This window comes from Manis pentadactyla, chromosome 5, assembly GCF_030020395.1.
Source record: "Manis pentadactyla isolate mManPen7 chromosome 5, mManPen7.hap1, whole genome shotgun sequence".
Taxonomy (NCBI): Eukaryota; Metazoa; Chordata; class Mammalia; order Pholidota; family Manidae; genus Manis; species Manis pentadactyla.
In genome coordinates, this window is record NC_080023.1 from 70060745 (window position 1) to 70075048 (window position 14304).

A 14304-nucleotide genomic window follows, 5' to 3' on the forward strand; every position below is an offset into this window, starting at 1 on the left:
CATTGGTAATCTATAATACCAAAAGGGAATGGTGGGCCCTGGAGTTATGTCACACTTTAGCCCTGAGCAGTATGGTTAAATTATAATAACTTAACATACATTTGAACAATTTAAAGAAACAACAGTGTATGCCATGATCTTTAATAGCACTGAGTTAAAATCCAGTTATGTGGTGCTGGATTGGAACATCAGAAGACTTAATTTCTCAACTGTGGGTATTACAATGATAGTGAATACCAAGAATTAAAAAGGAGAGGGATGTTATAATTTATGCAGTCCACCAGTTATTGCCTGGGTGTCTATTATGTGTTGGGGAATATCCTGGTCACGGGTAAGCAGAGGACCAGCCCAACGAGCCCCTGCCCTCAGAGCTTGCATTTGTATTGGGGAGTTGGAGGAAGGAGGGGAAGAAGCAGACAATAAGCAAATCAATCCAGTGCGTTCCGTGGGTTAAGTGCCATGGAGAAGAATAAAGCTAGAAGAATAAATATGTGGGGTATGAGGAGAGGTGGGGTGAGTGAGGGGTATTGCTGTTTTATATAGGGTGGTTTATTCTCTTTTATTCTGTAATAAAAGCTTAATGTTGTAGATCTGCTCTGAAATGCCAGTCGGGGGTGGGAAAGCTAACCATAGCAGCCACGTGAACTTCCTGGTGTCTCTGCTAGTGTCTGAGCCATAGAAAACATGGATTTCCTTTGTAGTTATTTGGAGTGAAAGTCCTGTTTTTAAATCCCTAAGTACACATTATATGTGTATACCCATAGCAGCGTGAAAATTTTCGTATTGACTTTTATTTTTCTTGAGCAATCCATTAGTTTTTTCTATTTCATCCATCTTTTCAAAGTATCAGATGCTGGCGTTGGTAACTTCCTATGTTGTGTATTCGTTTTGTGTCTCCCTGTGGGTCAGGTTCACCTTTCATCCATTCCCCTTTCTTTAGGTTGTTTGTTCTGCCTGGAGCTTCTTGAGATAAAACTTAAATTTCCTCTTAATACTGCTTTATTATCATCCTGCACATTGCATTTGTATCTTCATTATTCTGTTACAAATATTTACTAATTTCTAGTGTTATTCTTTGACATGTAGATTATTTAGAAGTATACTGATTAGTTTTCAGACAAATGGAGATTTTTATACTCTTCCCTTTGGTTTTTTGCTTTTCTCCAATAGAAATATAGTTAATATACAGTATTATATTGGTTTCAGCTGTACAACAGTGATTCAACAATTATATTCACTGCAGGTGCTCACCACAGTGTAGTTATGTCACCATACAGAGTTATTGCAATATTATTGACTATATTGTCTATGCTATATTTTTCATCCCTGTGACTTATTTCTTTAATAATTGGAAGTTTGTTCTTCTTTCTTCTTTTCCTCCATGACAACCACCAGTTTGTTCATCATGTTTATGAGTCTATTTTGTTTCTTCATTTGTTTTATTTTTTTAGATTCCACAAATAAGTGAAATCATATGCTATTTATCTTTGTCTGACTTATTTCACTTAGCATAATACCCTCTAGGTCCATCCATGTTGTCACAGATGGCAAGGTTTTATTCTTTTTTTATGGTTGAGTAATATTCTTTTGTGTATAATATACCACGTCTTTATTTATTGATGGAGCCTTAGCTTGTTTCCATATCTTGGCTATTGTAAATAATGCTGTGATAAACATAGGGGGGCATATTATCTTTTCAAATTAGTGATTTTGTTGTCTTTGGGTAAGTTCCCAGAAGTGGAATTCTGGGTAGTATGGTATCTTTAATTTTTTGAGGAACCCCTATACCTCTTGCCACAATGCCCGCACCAATTTACATTCCCACTGCAGTGTAGGAGGGCTCCCTTTTCTCCACATCTTCGCCAATAGTTGTTGTTCTTGTCTTTTTGGCAACAGCCATCCTGACTAGGGGGACATGATACCACATTATGGTACTGATGTGCATGGCCCTGATGATTAATGGAGTATCTTTTCATATGTCTGTTGGCCATCTGTATGTCTTTGGAAAAATGTTTGGGTTCTCTACCCATTTTTTAGTTGGATTAATTGTTTTTTGGTGTTGGGTTTGGTGAGTTCTTGATGTTTTGGATATTAATCCCTTGTTGGGTATATCATTTGCAAATATATTCTCCCATTCAGTAGGTTGTCTTTTTGTTTTGTTGATGGTTTCCTTTGCAGTGCAGAAGCTCTTTAGTTTCATGTATCCCACTTGTCTATTTTTGCTTTTGTTGCCCATACCTGGGGAGACATCCAGAAAAAAAATTACTAATGCCAGTCAGTGTTCAGGAGTTTACTGCGTGTGCTTTCTTGTAGTAGTTTTATGGTTTAGGTCTTTTATTTAGATCTTCAGTCCATTTCAAGTTTATTTTTGTGTCTGGTGTAAGACAGTGGTCCAGTCTCATTCTTTTGCATATAGTTGTCCAACAGAAAACATGCTCTTTATTATTTGAGTATTTCATATTTGTTGTGACTTGCCTTATGTCCCAGCATGTTGTCTGTTCAGTATGTGTTCCATGTGCAACTGAAATAAATGTGCATTCTTCAGTTTCTGGATATGATATTATATATGCCAATTAGGTGAAGTTTAAGTAAATCTTCTGTACTGATTTTTTGGTTTGTTTTTTCCGTCCGTTCATTCTATCAGTTTGTCTATAAATTGATGAAGAGTTTTTGTCGATTTTTAGTACTGTCAGTTTTTGCTTTATATATTTCGAGGTTGTTTTAGCTATACATACATTTAGGACTGTCATATTTGTTTCCCTGTTGAATTTATCCTAATGTTATTGCATAATATCCTTCTTTATATACTAGTTGCTTATAGCCTATTTTGTCAGATATTAGAACAGTACATAAGCCTTCTTTTGGTCAGTGTTTGCATAATTCTTCTTTGTCCTCTTATTTGTAGCATTCCTTTATGCTTACATTTAAAGTGTGTATTTCTCTTGTGACAAGCATATAGTGGATTTTGTTTTTTAGAATCTAGTTGAATCTTTGTATTTTTAATTGGAGTACTTAACTCATTTACTTAGTGATAATTTGAATATTAATAATTAGTGGTTAAATCCTTGGACCTCTTTATTTTCAGAACATGGAAGCTTTAGGGCATTAAATTTTTTTTTTAACCTGCTGTTCTCTCAGTAGAGAGCAATCATGCTGAGCCATGTTGCCCGCCATTTGGAAACAAATATTTAGATGATAAAAATACAGTGCTAGTGCCAGAATGCGACTAGCTGGGAGCCCCTGCTGACATAATTTTGCATTTAGCTGAACTTGCTAGAAAAGCCTTCCTTTTCTCTGTGGGCCCCTATGCTGGATTTATGTTATGAAGTTGCTGAATCTTTTGAAGAAATGTAAGACAAGCTGTGTCTTGAATAGACTGTGGCTGTGAGAGACATACGGCTTCTGTTTTTAGCAAATGAGTTGAGTCCATGTATGAAGGTGACCCAGGGATGGCTAATGCTCACTATTCTGCAGTTTTTTAAATCAAATATTTTCCATTGTGATATCACTATATAGTAGACATTTCTTTATTACTGGATTTTCTACTTCCTGTAATTCCATTTGAACAGTCCTTATTAGTCATCAGTTTAGTTACCCATGTAACTGTTGCAGAATTCTGTGCCATTCTCCACATATTACTGTGTCTTGCTTTTCCCCCATTAGGTTTTACTAATCACTCTTCACAGAAAGTAAACCATACTCTGCTTTTCTTATTCAAAGGGACTATAGAAATTGCAAAGAACAGTACACACACAGTAAAATCTGAATTTGACAAACTAGCACTTAGAAAATCACATAGGTGAGCTCTAGTTTATAAATGGGTTGAGTTCTAGAGTCCAGGTGTGGGAAATCGCAGTCTCCTGACTGGCACAGGGTCACAGCAGTGAGAGGGGGAGGGTGGGAGTCCTGGCCAAGACCTCTTCCAACCCAGAGTGCACTACTGAAGGCTGGGAGGAGACGGGCTGGAGCAGGGATGTTGGAGCTGCTCTCTGGAGGAAGCTGCTCGAGGAGAGGCCTCTTGCCCTCCTTTTTTCTAGAGCTGATCCGCTTTTTTTTGTTGTTTCCTGTATTGAGAGCTGACCTAAGGCTTTCTTTGACTGAATGCTGGGGCTATTTCAGATCCTGGGTAAGGGCTTCAGTGCTAGGCTTAGGACCTTTGTGTTCTGTCTCTTGAATGTTCAGTTCCCCAGGGAACTATGAACAAAATACTTTCCATTGTCTGAAGTTTCTTTGAAGATAAAAATTTTAAAGTGTATTTTCTTGTCCCCTTTGGATTTATCCTGATCCATCAGGAATTTTGCTCCTGTCCTTACAGGATAGTTTTCGTGTTGTGTCCAACCAGTCGCATGACCCATTATTTATCCCCACCTGTAACTCAAGTTGCCCTTTTGAGAACTTAGATCTGCACCCCTTAAATTGCCTACTGTTGTTCCTGGGTTTTGTGTTTGTGAGATGTACGCCTCTCAGTGCAGTGTAGTTCCGTGTTTTTTCTCCCTTGACACTAACGTTGGGCTTTGCAGTGAGTTCTGAGCAAGAGTTGTTTCAATTCTGTGAAGATTGCTACTCTACACTTAAGTCCATGGTTTATTTAAATTGCAATTCTCTCCTTCCTTTAGCTGTCTTAAAATAGTGTAACTGATTTTTCTGCTTTGTTGTCAGGGGTCCCAATCCCAGCAAAGTGCTCCAGCAGTTGTTGGTGCTCCAACCAGAACAGCAGTTAAATATATATAAGACCCTGAAGACCCATCTCATTGAGAAGGGGATCCTGCAGCCCACCTTGAAGGTGTAACTGGACCCAGAGAGGGAAGGACTGTCAATAAAGAATTCTACAGAAAAGCACTGATAGATGAACTTATTTAATTATTTAAAATGCAATAGATTGAAGTTTTACAGACATGAATGTTTCTTCTCTGAAATTACTGTGGATATTTAACACTTACTTGCTCTAAGTTAAGAAATAAGTAGCAAATTGTTGGCAAAATATCCTGTACTTCTTCTAAAGTGTATTTGCTGATGTGAACTTCCTTCCCCTTACTTGCTAGGTTTTGTAATTTTAAAGATTTAGTGTTTTAAAGAGTCAAACAGTATAAAATAAGTGAAATGAGATGTCTTAAGATTGCACCTGGCAGTGTGCCCTTTACACAAATATTTACTTTTGCACTTGGAACTGCTCATAATTTTAGCAAAATATTTTGAGTAAGGCACAAGAGGACTTTATTTCTCCTGTAGTCCCTCTTCTTTAAAAGGAAGTATTTTCTGAAGGGCTGATCTAGCCCCCCAACTCACCCAAAAAAATGTCCACTTCTCAAAGAAGTAATCATTTGCCAAGGAAAAACTTTGAGGTAAGCTCAAAATTCAAGAGAGGGAGGCTTGAATTTTCTACCATTATTGGCCTGCTAGAGCAAGTAGATATCATACACTACTTCTGATAAAATTGTTTGGAAAAACAAGACCTCACAAAAACTTCCAGGAGAAACCAAGGGGAATTCTGCTGTGAAGAATGTAATGTACATATTCCCCCACAGGCTATCTCAACAGATGATGGTGCGGGAGGCAACCTAAGACAGTGACACGTGGCACAGGCCACCTCTTGGTTCTCTGCCAACTGGTTTCCCTAACTAACTTCTGGATCTGTAAGCATGTAAGATCAGTAGAGAGGGTAGCAACCGGGATGATAGCTGAAGCCAAGAAGAGGGTTCTCGGCCAAGCTCAAGTGGTCTGTCTGCAGAAGGGGCTGTGCACACCTGTGCCCTAGGTGCCTCCTTCCCAGTTCCCTGTGTACCCCCTGGACCCTCACCCAGGAAGAAGGAAGATCTGCCTGGAGACCCAATCTCAGACCAACTCCACGGTAGGAGCTAATATTTGTCCCATTTCTTTTTCACATCATGTCATAAAATCTGAGAACATCAGCTGGTTATTTTATTTTCTTCCAAGAAGGAAAATCAAGCAGAAGTGATTCCCACCAAGAACAAAAAGCACACAAATGTCAAGCCTTTCCTTTGGTGGACTGGACACTGTAACCAGATAAGAAATTTATTCTCTTCAGTGAATGTAAATAAAATACCATTGCTAAGTGATCTGTACAACCATATATATTGTACTGAACAGCACTAAACCTTTCAAAATTGGCTGGAGCTCCTTGGCTAAATGTTCAGAGAGGAAAAATAGATGTATTTTTAAAAGAGTAAATATTTTGGTTTAAATCAGAAATGGCTCTCAATTATTTTGTATTTCTGTTCTACTACAGCTAAAATAAAAGATTATAGATATGCCTGGTTCCTACAGATGTAATATGTAACTAGCAGTTTTATCATGTGTACTGCATGGTTATAGTATAGTTGAACTTGGTACCAAGAGTCTAGTTTCTTGGCATGCATTCAGTAGATTTATCATCACTGGATGTGCTCAGTCAGTGATGTCACACTGCTCCATAAAAACCTAGAGTTGGCACTGGATGTTTCTGCAGGAGGGAATGACCACTTGTAAGATCAGGCTACCTGCAAGTTAAATTTTCAACATCTCTTATTTTTATTTGCTTCATTTATAGCTCCAAATGTTGATCATAAAAGTTTGGCATACCAAAGCTTAAAAAATAAATGAAAATGTTATGATAGGAACTCATGTTGAAAGCTTGAGATTTACATGATAAGAATTCCTTGGAGATACATGGTTCCCTCCATATTCTTATTTAAAATGATGGGTGAGGCCCTGCAATACAGAATTACAAGAAAGCACTACTGAATACATGTATTATAAAATCAACATTATTATAAACAAAAAAGGAAACTAAAAATATTTGGGGTCACAATAGTAGCTTTCCTCAAATGTGCTTTTAGAGTTGGGTGTACATTATATGTAAAAAAGTAAATTCTTACTTTTAACAGTTCTAAAGATGGACCTTTTTAGTGTACTTTTATAGCACATATATTAAAATACAATATATTTTAGCAAAAGATTGCCATAAAACCCTTTGATCATTTTTATATTTGCACTGTGAAGAGGGTTATTTGTAGCAAGGTGGTAGAAGAAAAAATCAAGTTTAGAAAGTTCCTTCACAGTAATGGCTAATTGTTCCATACTTGCTATTTTTGGAGGTACTCTGATGGTACTAACTGCTTGACTTTTTAACCTGCGGGATGCAAATGGTTCCTCAGTGTTTCCCTCCTTGTGGTGGTGTGTATACATTTACTGTCTGAGAATGAAAGACCCCCTCCCTTTTTTCTCATTTATTGTATCTTGTACTTTGAACAAAGTTAGTGTCACCTTGTCAGTGGAAAAGGAAAAGTAGAAACTGTACATATATTGTATATGGGTGTGACAGCTTATATGTCAGTCAGTTCTTTGAATCTTTTACTGAGATAGGAAAATAAATCATATTTTGACTTTGTTGTGCTGTTTTCTCATTGGAGACGAAACATTCATTCAACTAGTGCTTACAAAATGACAACAGATGTACGTAAGGATTGCATATTGTATATATTCCATCACCAGTAGGTACAGCAACATCTTCAGGGCCGAGGATGGATGCGCTCTGGTGATGGCTGGACGTGTGTGTTTGTTGGGAGGTGGTGCCCTCTTAACAGAGTCCTGAATGTCTGTACTTGCCACAGCTTATAATTACACACTTCTTCTGGCTCTCTGATCAATGGAACATTATCTGATGATGGGCCTCATGAGAGTTTGAAGCTGTGTGGAGGCTGAATGGCATCAGTTTTGATTGGCCATTGTGTTCTCAGTATCTGGTCAGTGCCAGCACTCCCTAGGCCCTCAAGCTTCTGAGCAAATGAATGGGTTTGGTGTCTGAAGACCCAGCTGTGCACATTCCCACTTGTCTGTCTTGGACAGCCTTTCTCCACCCATCCCAGTTTTCATTTAGCATGTTCTAAGATCATTCATTATTCCTAGTTCCTAGGATTGTTTTTTTAAGGATTAAATGAAAACTCATATGCACATGCCTTGATTTGTGTCCAGGAAAGAGAAGCTGATTAGTAATCCTTAGTTTCTTTCCTCCTTCCTATCTGCTCCTCTCTTGTGGGAAGTAACAGTTTGATATGGCCCAGAGAAAAGGTAACCACATCTTCGGCTGCATCTGATTTACATGGTGGTAAGTGTCGCTTGATTGGTAGACAGCCCATCAGTTCACCTCAGCAAACCTCAAACATACACCAGGTACTTTGCACTGTGCTTTGTTCTGGCACTAAGATAAACGTTAGAACTAGAAGTTTTTCGCCTAATCACAGAGCGGGAGAGGGAGGTAAATGCCACACAAGGTGGATTACTGATCAGGGCGAGGACAAACGTACAGACTGGGTGTGGGAGAAAACGGGAGACTCCCCTTCTGCCTCCTTGGAGATGTCTGTCTGCTAGATAGTCCATAGCCACATCTGTCTTCCTCGTTCCTGAGACTTTCATGAAAGTTTAGAATTCACTCTTGGAGGAGGGACTCTGGGCATTTGTATATAGTGGCTGAAAATAAGAAGGTCTAGACAATTTAACCAAAATCAGAAGTCTGTTCCACCTAAACCCTGTTGGCTTCCTTTTCCTATCAGAAGGGGAGAGAAGCTTCCTGAGTCATCAGATAGCCTTGGGCGTCATTTCGTCGGGGATGACGAATGGAATGTTCTCTGATGGTGGCAAAGATAGTTTCCAAAAGGAGCTGAGAGAATATGGCCTGGTTCTCTTAATTTTTACAAAGACTTGGGTGGGTAAAACAAAAGACCGGTTGCCGAGAAATAAAAGCAGTGAGGGCATTAAAGATGGCAGCGTGAGAGGAGAGACAGAGGCTTCCTCCTAAAACTGGAAACAATTAGAAAATTTAATTGGCACAACTAATCCTGAGAGAGCAACAGGAAACAGGACGCGTTAGACTGCACACACCTGGAGAAAAGAGCAGACCTCACCAAATGGGGTAAAGTACCAGTGCTGTGGCTCCATGGGACCCGAGCCCTTCCCCGACCCCAGCTCACCGGCGGGAGGAAGACAAATGGAGCAGACAGGCAGTGGAAGGCTTGGGACTGCTGAATGCCTAGCTCTGGAGGTCTGCGCTGGGAGCACAAACCTACATTTCATGGTGCTTTCATGAGACTCGCATGACTACCGGGTTGGAAAGTTAATACAGGCAGAGTTCCTGGGAAGACTGGGATTCCGGCCGCTTGTGGAAAGCAGGGATCCATATCTGGCTGCTCTGGGACAAAAACTTATACCTGTGTGACCAGCCCACTGGCTCAAGCAGTGGAGACAGGCACAGCAGCCGGGAGGCGGGGAACAGCTCTTTCCTCCCCCCAGGCACCAGTACTGCTCCCCTGTGACCCCCGACATTGCTTCAGGGGCTGAGCAGCTCCAGAGTAGAGATTCTGGACACTAGAGGGCGCCATTTACAAACATGAAACGCCAAAGGAACCTTGTCCAGAGTAAAATTGTTAGTACAACTCCCAAAAAAGATTTAAATGATATGGACCTCGTGACTCTTCCTGAAAGGGAGTTCGAAATAAAAATCATCAACATCCTAATGGAGGTACGGAAAGACATCCAAGAACTCAGGAATGAATTCAGGTCAGAGATCCAATTGTTAAAGAACATGATGGAGGGTATAAAAAGCAGGTTGGATATGGTGGAGGAGACAATAAATAAAATAGAAACTAGAGAAGAGGAGTACAAAGAAGCTGAGGAACAGAGAGAAAAAAGGGTCTCTAAAAATGAAAGAATATTGAGAGAACTGTGTGACCAATCCAAGCAGAACAATATTCGCATTATAGGGATACCAGAAGAAGAAGAAGAGAGAAAAAGGGATAGAAAGTGTCTTTGAGGAGGTAGTTGCTGAAAACTTCCCCAATCTGGGGAAGGAGATAGTCTCTCAGGCCATGGAGGTCCACAGATCCCCCTACACAAGGGACCCAAGGAAGACAACACCAAGACACATTGTAATTAAAATGGGAAAGATCAAGGATAAGGACAGACTGTTAAAAGCAGCCAGAGGCAGAAATAAGATCACATACAAAGGAAAGCCCATCAGGCTAACATCAGACTTCTCAGCAGAAACCTTACAGGCCAGAAGGGAGTGGCATGATGTACTTAATGCCATGAAGCAGAAGGGCCTGGAACCAAGATTACTTTATCCGACAAGATTATCATTTAAATTTGAAGGAGGGATTAAACAATTTCCAGATAAGCAAAAGCTGAGAGAATTTACCTCCCACAAACCATCTCTGCAGTCTATTTTGGAGGGACTGCTATAGATGTAAGTGTTTCTAGGGTTGGATAGCTGTCAGCAGAGGTAGTAAAATTATGGTAGGGAGGGTGGAGCAGCTGATTGTGAGGCAAATGCAAAATTAAATAGACTATCCCCAAAGCCAATCAAGGGATAGAGAAAAAGTATAAAATCTGATACCTAATATATAAAGAATGAAGGAGGAAGAAAAAGGAGGAGAAATAGAAAAGAACCTTTAGATTGTGTTTGTAACAGCATACTAAGTGAGTTAAGTTAGACTCTTAGATAGTAAGGAAAGTAACCTGGAACCTTTGGTAACCACGAATCTAAAGCCTGCAATGGCAATAAGTACATACCTATCGATAATCACCCTAAATGTAAATGGACTGAATGCACCAATCAAAAGACATAGAGTCACTGAATGGATAAAAAACCAAGACCCATCTATATGCTGCTTAAAAGAGACTCAACTCAAACCCAAAGACATGCACAGACTAAAAGTCAAAGGATGGAAAAAGATATTTCATGCAAACAATAGGGAGAAAAAAGCAGGTGTTGCAGTACTACTATCAGACAAAAAAGACTTCAAAACAAAGAAAGTAACAAGAGATAAAGAAGGACATTACATAATGATAAAGGGCTCAGTCCAACAAGAGGATATAACCATTAAAAATATATATGCACCCAACACAAGAGCACCAGCATATGTGAAACAAATACTAACAGAATTAAAGGAGGAAATAGACTGCAATGCATTCATTTTAGGAGACTTCAACACACCATTCACTCCAAAGGGCAGATCCACCAGACAGAAAATAAGTAAGGACACAGAGGCACTGAACAACACACTAGAGCAGATGGACCTAATAGACATCTACAGAACTCTACACCCAAAAGCAACAGGATACACATTCTTCTCAAGTGCACATGCAACAATCTCCAGAATAGACCACATACGGGGCCACAAAAAGAGCCTCAGTAAATTCAAAAAGATTGAAATCCTACCAACCAACTTTTCAGACCACAAAGGTATAAAACTAGAAATAAATTGTACCAAGAAAGCAAAAAGGCTCACAAACACATGGAGGCTTAACAACACGCTTCTAAGTAGTCAGTGGATCAACGACCAAATTAAAATGGAGACCCAGCAATATATGGAAATAAATGACAACAACAACACAAAGCCCCAACTCCTGTGGGACGCAGTGAAAGCAGTCTTAAGAAGAAAGTATATAGCAATCCAGGCATGTTTAAAGAAGGAAGAACAAACCTAAATGAATAGTCTAACATCACAATTATCAAAATTGGAAAAAGAAGAACAAATGAGGCCTAAAGTCAGCAGAAGGAGGGACATAATAAAGATCAGAGAAGAAATAAAATTGAGAAGAATAAAACAATAGAAAAAAATCAATGAAACCAAGAGCTAGTTCTTCGAGAAAATAAAATAGAAAAGCCTCTAGCCAGACTTATTAAGAGAAAAAAAGAGTCAACACACATCAACAGAATCAGAAAAGAGAAAGGAAACATCACGACGGACCCAAAAGAAATACAAAGAATTATTAGAGAGTACTATGAAAACCTATATGCTAAGAAACTGGAAAACCTAGAAGAAATGGACAACTTCCTAGAAAAATACAACCTTCGAAGACTGACCAAGGAAGAAACACAAAATCTAAACAAACCAATTACCAGCAAAGAAATTGAAGCGGTAATCAAAAAACTACCCAAGAAAAAAACCCCTAGGCCAGATGGATTTACCTCGGAATTTTATCAGACATACAGAGAAGATATAATACCCATTCTTCTTAAAGTTCTCCAAAAAATAGAAGAGGAGGGAATACTCCCAAACTCATTCTATGAAGCAAACATCACCCTAATACCAAAACCAGGCAAAGACCCCACCAAAAAAGAAAATTACAGACCAATATCCCTGATGAACGTAAGCAAAAATACTCAATAAAATATTAGCAAACTAAATTCAAAAATATATAAAAAGGATCATACACCACGACCAAGTGGGATTCATCCCAGGGATGCAAGGATGGTACAACATTCGAAAATCCATCAACATCATCCACCACATCAACAAAAAGAAAGACAAAAACCACATGATCCTCTCCATAGATGCTGAAAAAGCATTCAACAAAATTCAACATCCATTCATGATAAAAACTCTCAGCAAAATGGGTATAGAGGGCAAGTACCTCAACATAATAAAGGCCATATATGATAAACCCACAGCCAACATCATACTTAACAGCAAGAAGCTGAAAGCTTTTCCTCTGAGATTGGGAACAAGACAGGGATGCCCACACTCCCCACTGTTATTTAACATAGTACTGGAGGTCCTAGCCACGGCAATCAGACAAAACAAAGAAATGCAAGGAATCCAGATTGGTAAAGAAGAAGTCAAACAGTCACTATTTGCAGATGACATGATATTGTAAAAAAACTCTAAAGACTCCACTCCAAAACTACTAGAACTGATATCGGAATACAGCAAAGTTGCAGGATACAAAATTAACACACAGAAATGTATGGCTTTTCTATACACTAACAATGAGCCAATAGAAAGAGAAATCAGGAAAACAATTCCATTCACAATTGCATCAAAAAGAATAAAATACCTAGAAATAAACCTAACCAAAGAAGTGAAAGGCCTATACCCTGAAAACTATAAGACACTCTTAAGAGAAGTTAAAGAGGACACTAACAAATGGAAACTCATCCCATGCTCTTGGCGAGGAAGAATTAATATTGTCAAAATGGCCATCCTGCCCAAAGCAATATACAGATTTGATGCAATCCCTATCAAATTACCAACAACATTTTTCAACGAACTGGAACAAATAGTTCAAAAATTCATATGGAAACACCAAAGACCCCGAATAGCCAAAGCAATCCTGAGAAAGAAGAATAAAGTGGCGGGGATCTCACTCCCCAACTTCAAACTCTACTACAAAGCCATAGTAATCAAGACAATTTGGTACTGGCACAAGAACAGAGCCACAGACCAGTGGAACAGATTAGAGACTCCAGACATTAACCCAAACATATATGGCCAATTAAAATATGATAAAGGAGCCATGGACATACAATGGGGAAATGACAGTCTCTTCAACAGATGATGCTGGCAAAACTGGACAGCTACATGTAGGAAAATGAAACTGGACCATTGTCTAACCCCATATACAAAAGTAAATTCAAAATGTATCAAAGACCTGAATGTAAGTCATGAAACCATAAAACTCTTAGAAAAAAACATAGGGAAAAATCTCTTGGATGTGAACATTAGCTACTTCTTCATGAATATCTCCCCCTGGGCAAGGAAAACAAAAACAAAAATGAACAAGTGGGACTATATCAAGCTGAAAAGCTTCTGTACAGCAAAGGACACCATCAATAGAACAAAAAGGTACCCTACAGTATGGGAGAATATTTTCGTAAATGACAGATGCGATAAAGGCTTGACATCCAAAATATATAAAGAGCTCATGCTCCTCAACAAACAAAAAGCAAATAATCCAATTAAATAATGGGCAGAGGAGCTGAACAGACAGTTCTCCAAAGAAGAAATTCAGATGGCCAACAGACATATGAAAAGATGCTCCACATCGCTAGTTATCAGAGAAATGCAAATTAAAACCACAATGAGATATCACCTCACACCAGTAAGGATGGCCACCATCCAAAAGACAAAGAACAACAAATGTTGGCAAGGTTGTGGAGAAAGGGGAACCCTCCTACACTGCTGGTGGGAATGTAAATTAGTTCAACCATTGTGGAAAGCAATATGGAGGTTCCTCAAAATGCTCAAAATAGACTTACCATTTGACCCAGGAATTCCACTTCTAGGAATTTACCCTAAGGATGCAGCACTCCAGTTTGAAAAAGGCAGATGCACCCCCCTATGTTTATCGCAGCATTATTTACAGTAGCCAAGAAATGGAAGCAACCTAAGCGTCCATCAGTGGATGAATGGATAAAGAAGAGGTGGTACATATACACAATGGAATATTATTCAGCCATAAGAAGAAAACAAATCCTACCATTTGCAACAACATGGATGGAGCTAGAGGGTGTTATGCTCAGTGAAA

General features: G+C 39.0%; 1 protein-coding gene across 2 annotated transcripts in view; it reads left to right on the forward strand.

Annotated features, from left to right (window-relative positions):
- Positions 1-6568, forward strand: part of CDS1 (CDP-diacylglycerol synthase 1) — a 69050-nt gene extending 62482 nt beyond the window's left edge. For both annotated transcript variants that reach the window (XM_057502411.1, XM_036906351.2), the window contains one exon: positions 4660-6568. In XM_057502411.1, coding sequence (XP_057358394.1) covers positions 4660-4789 — 130 coding nt within the window. In that variant the 3' untranslated portion in view covers positions 4790-6568. The remainder of the gene's footprint in view (positions 1-4659) is intronic.
- The last annotated feature ends 7736 nt before the right edge of the window (positions 6569-14304 follow it).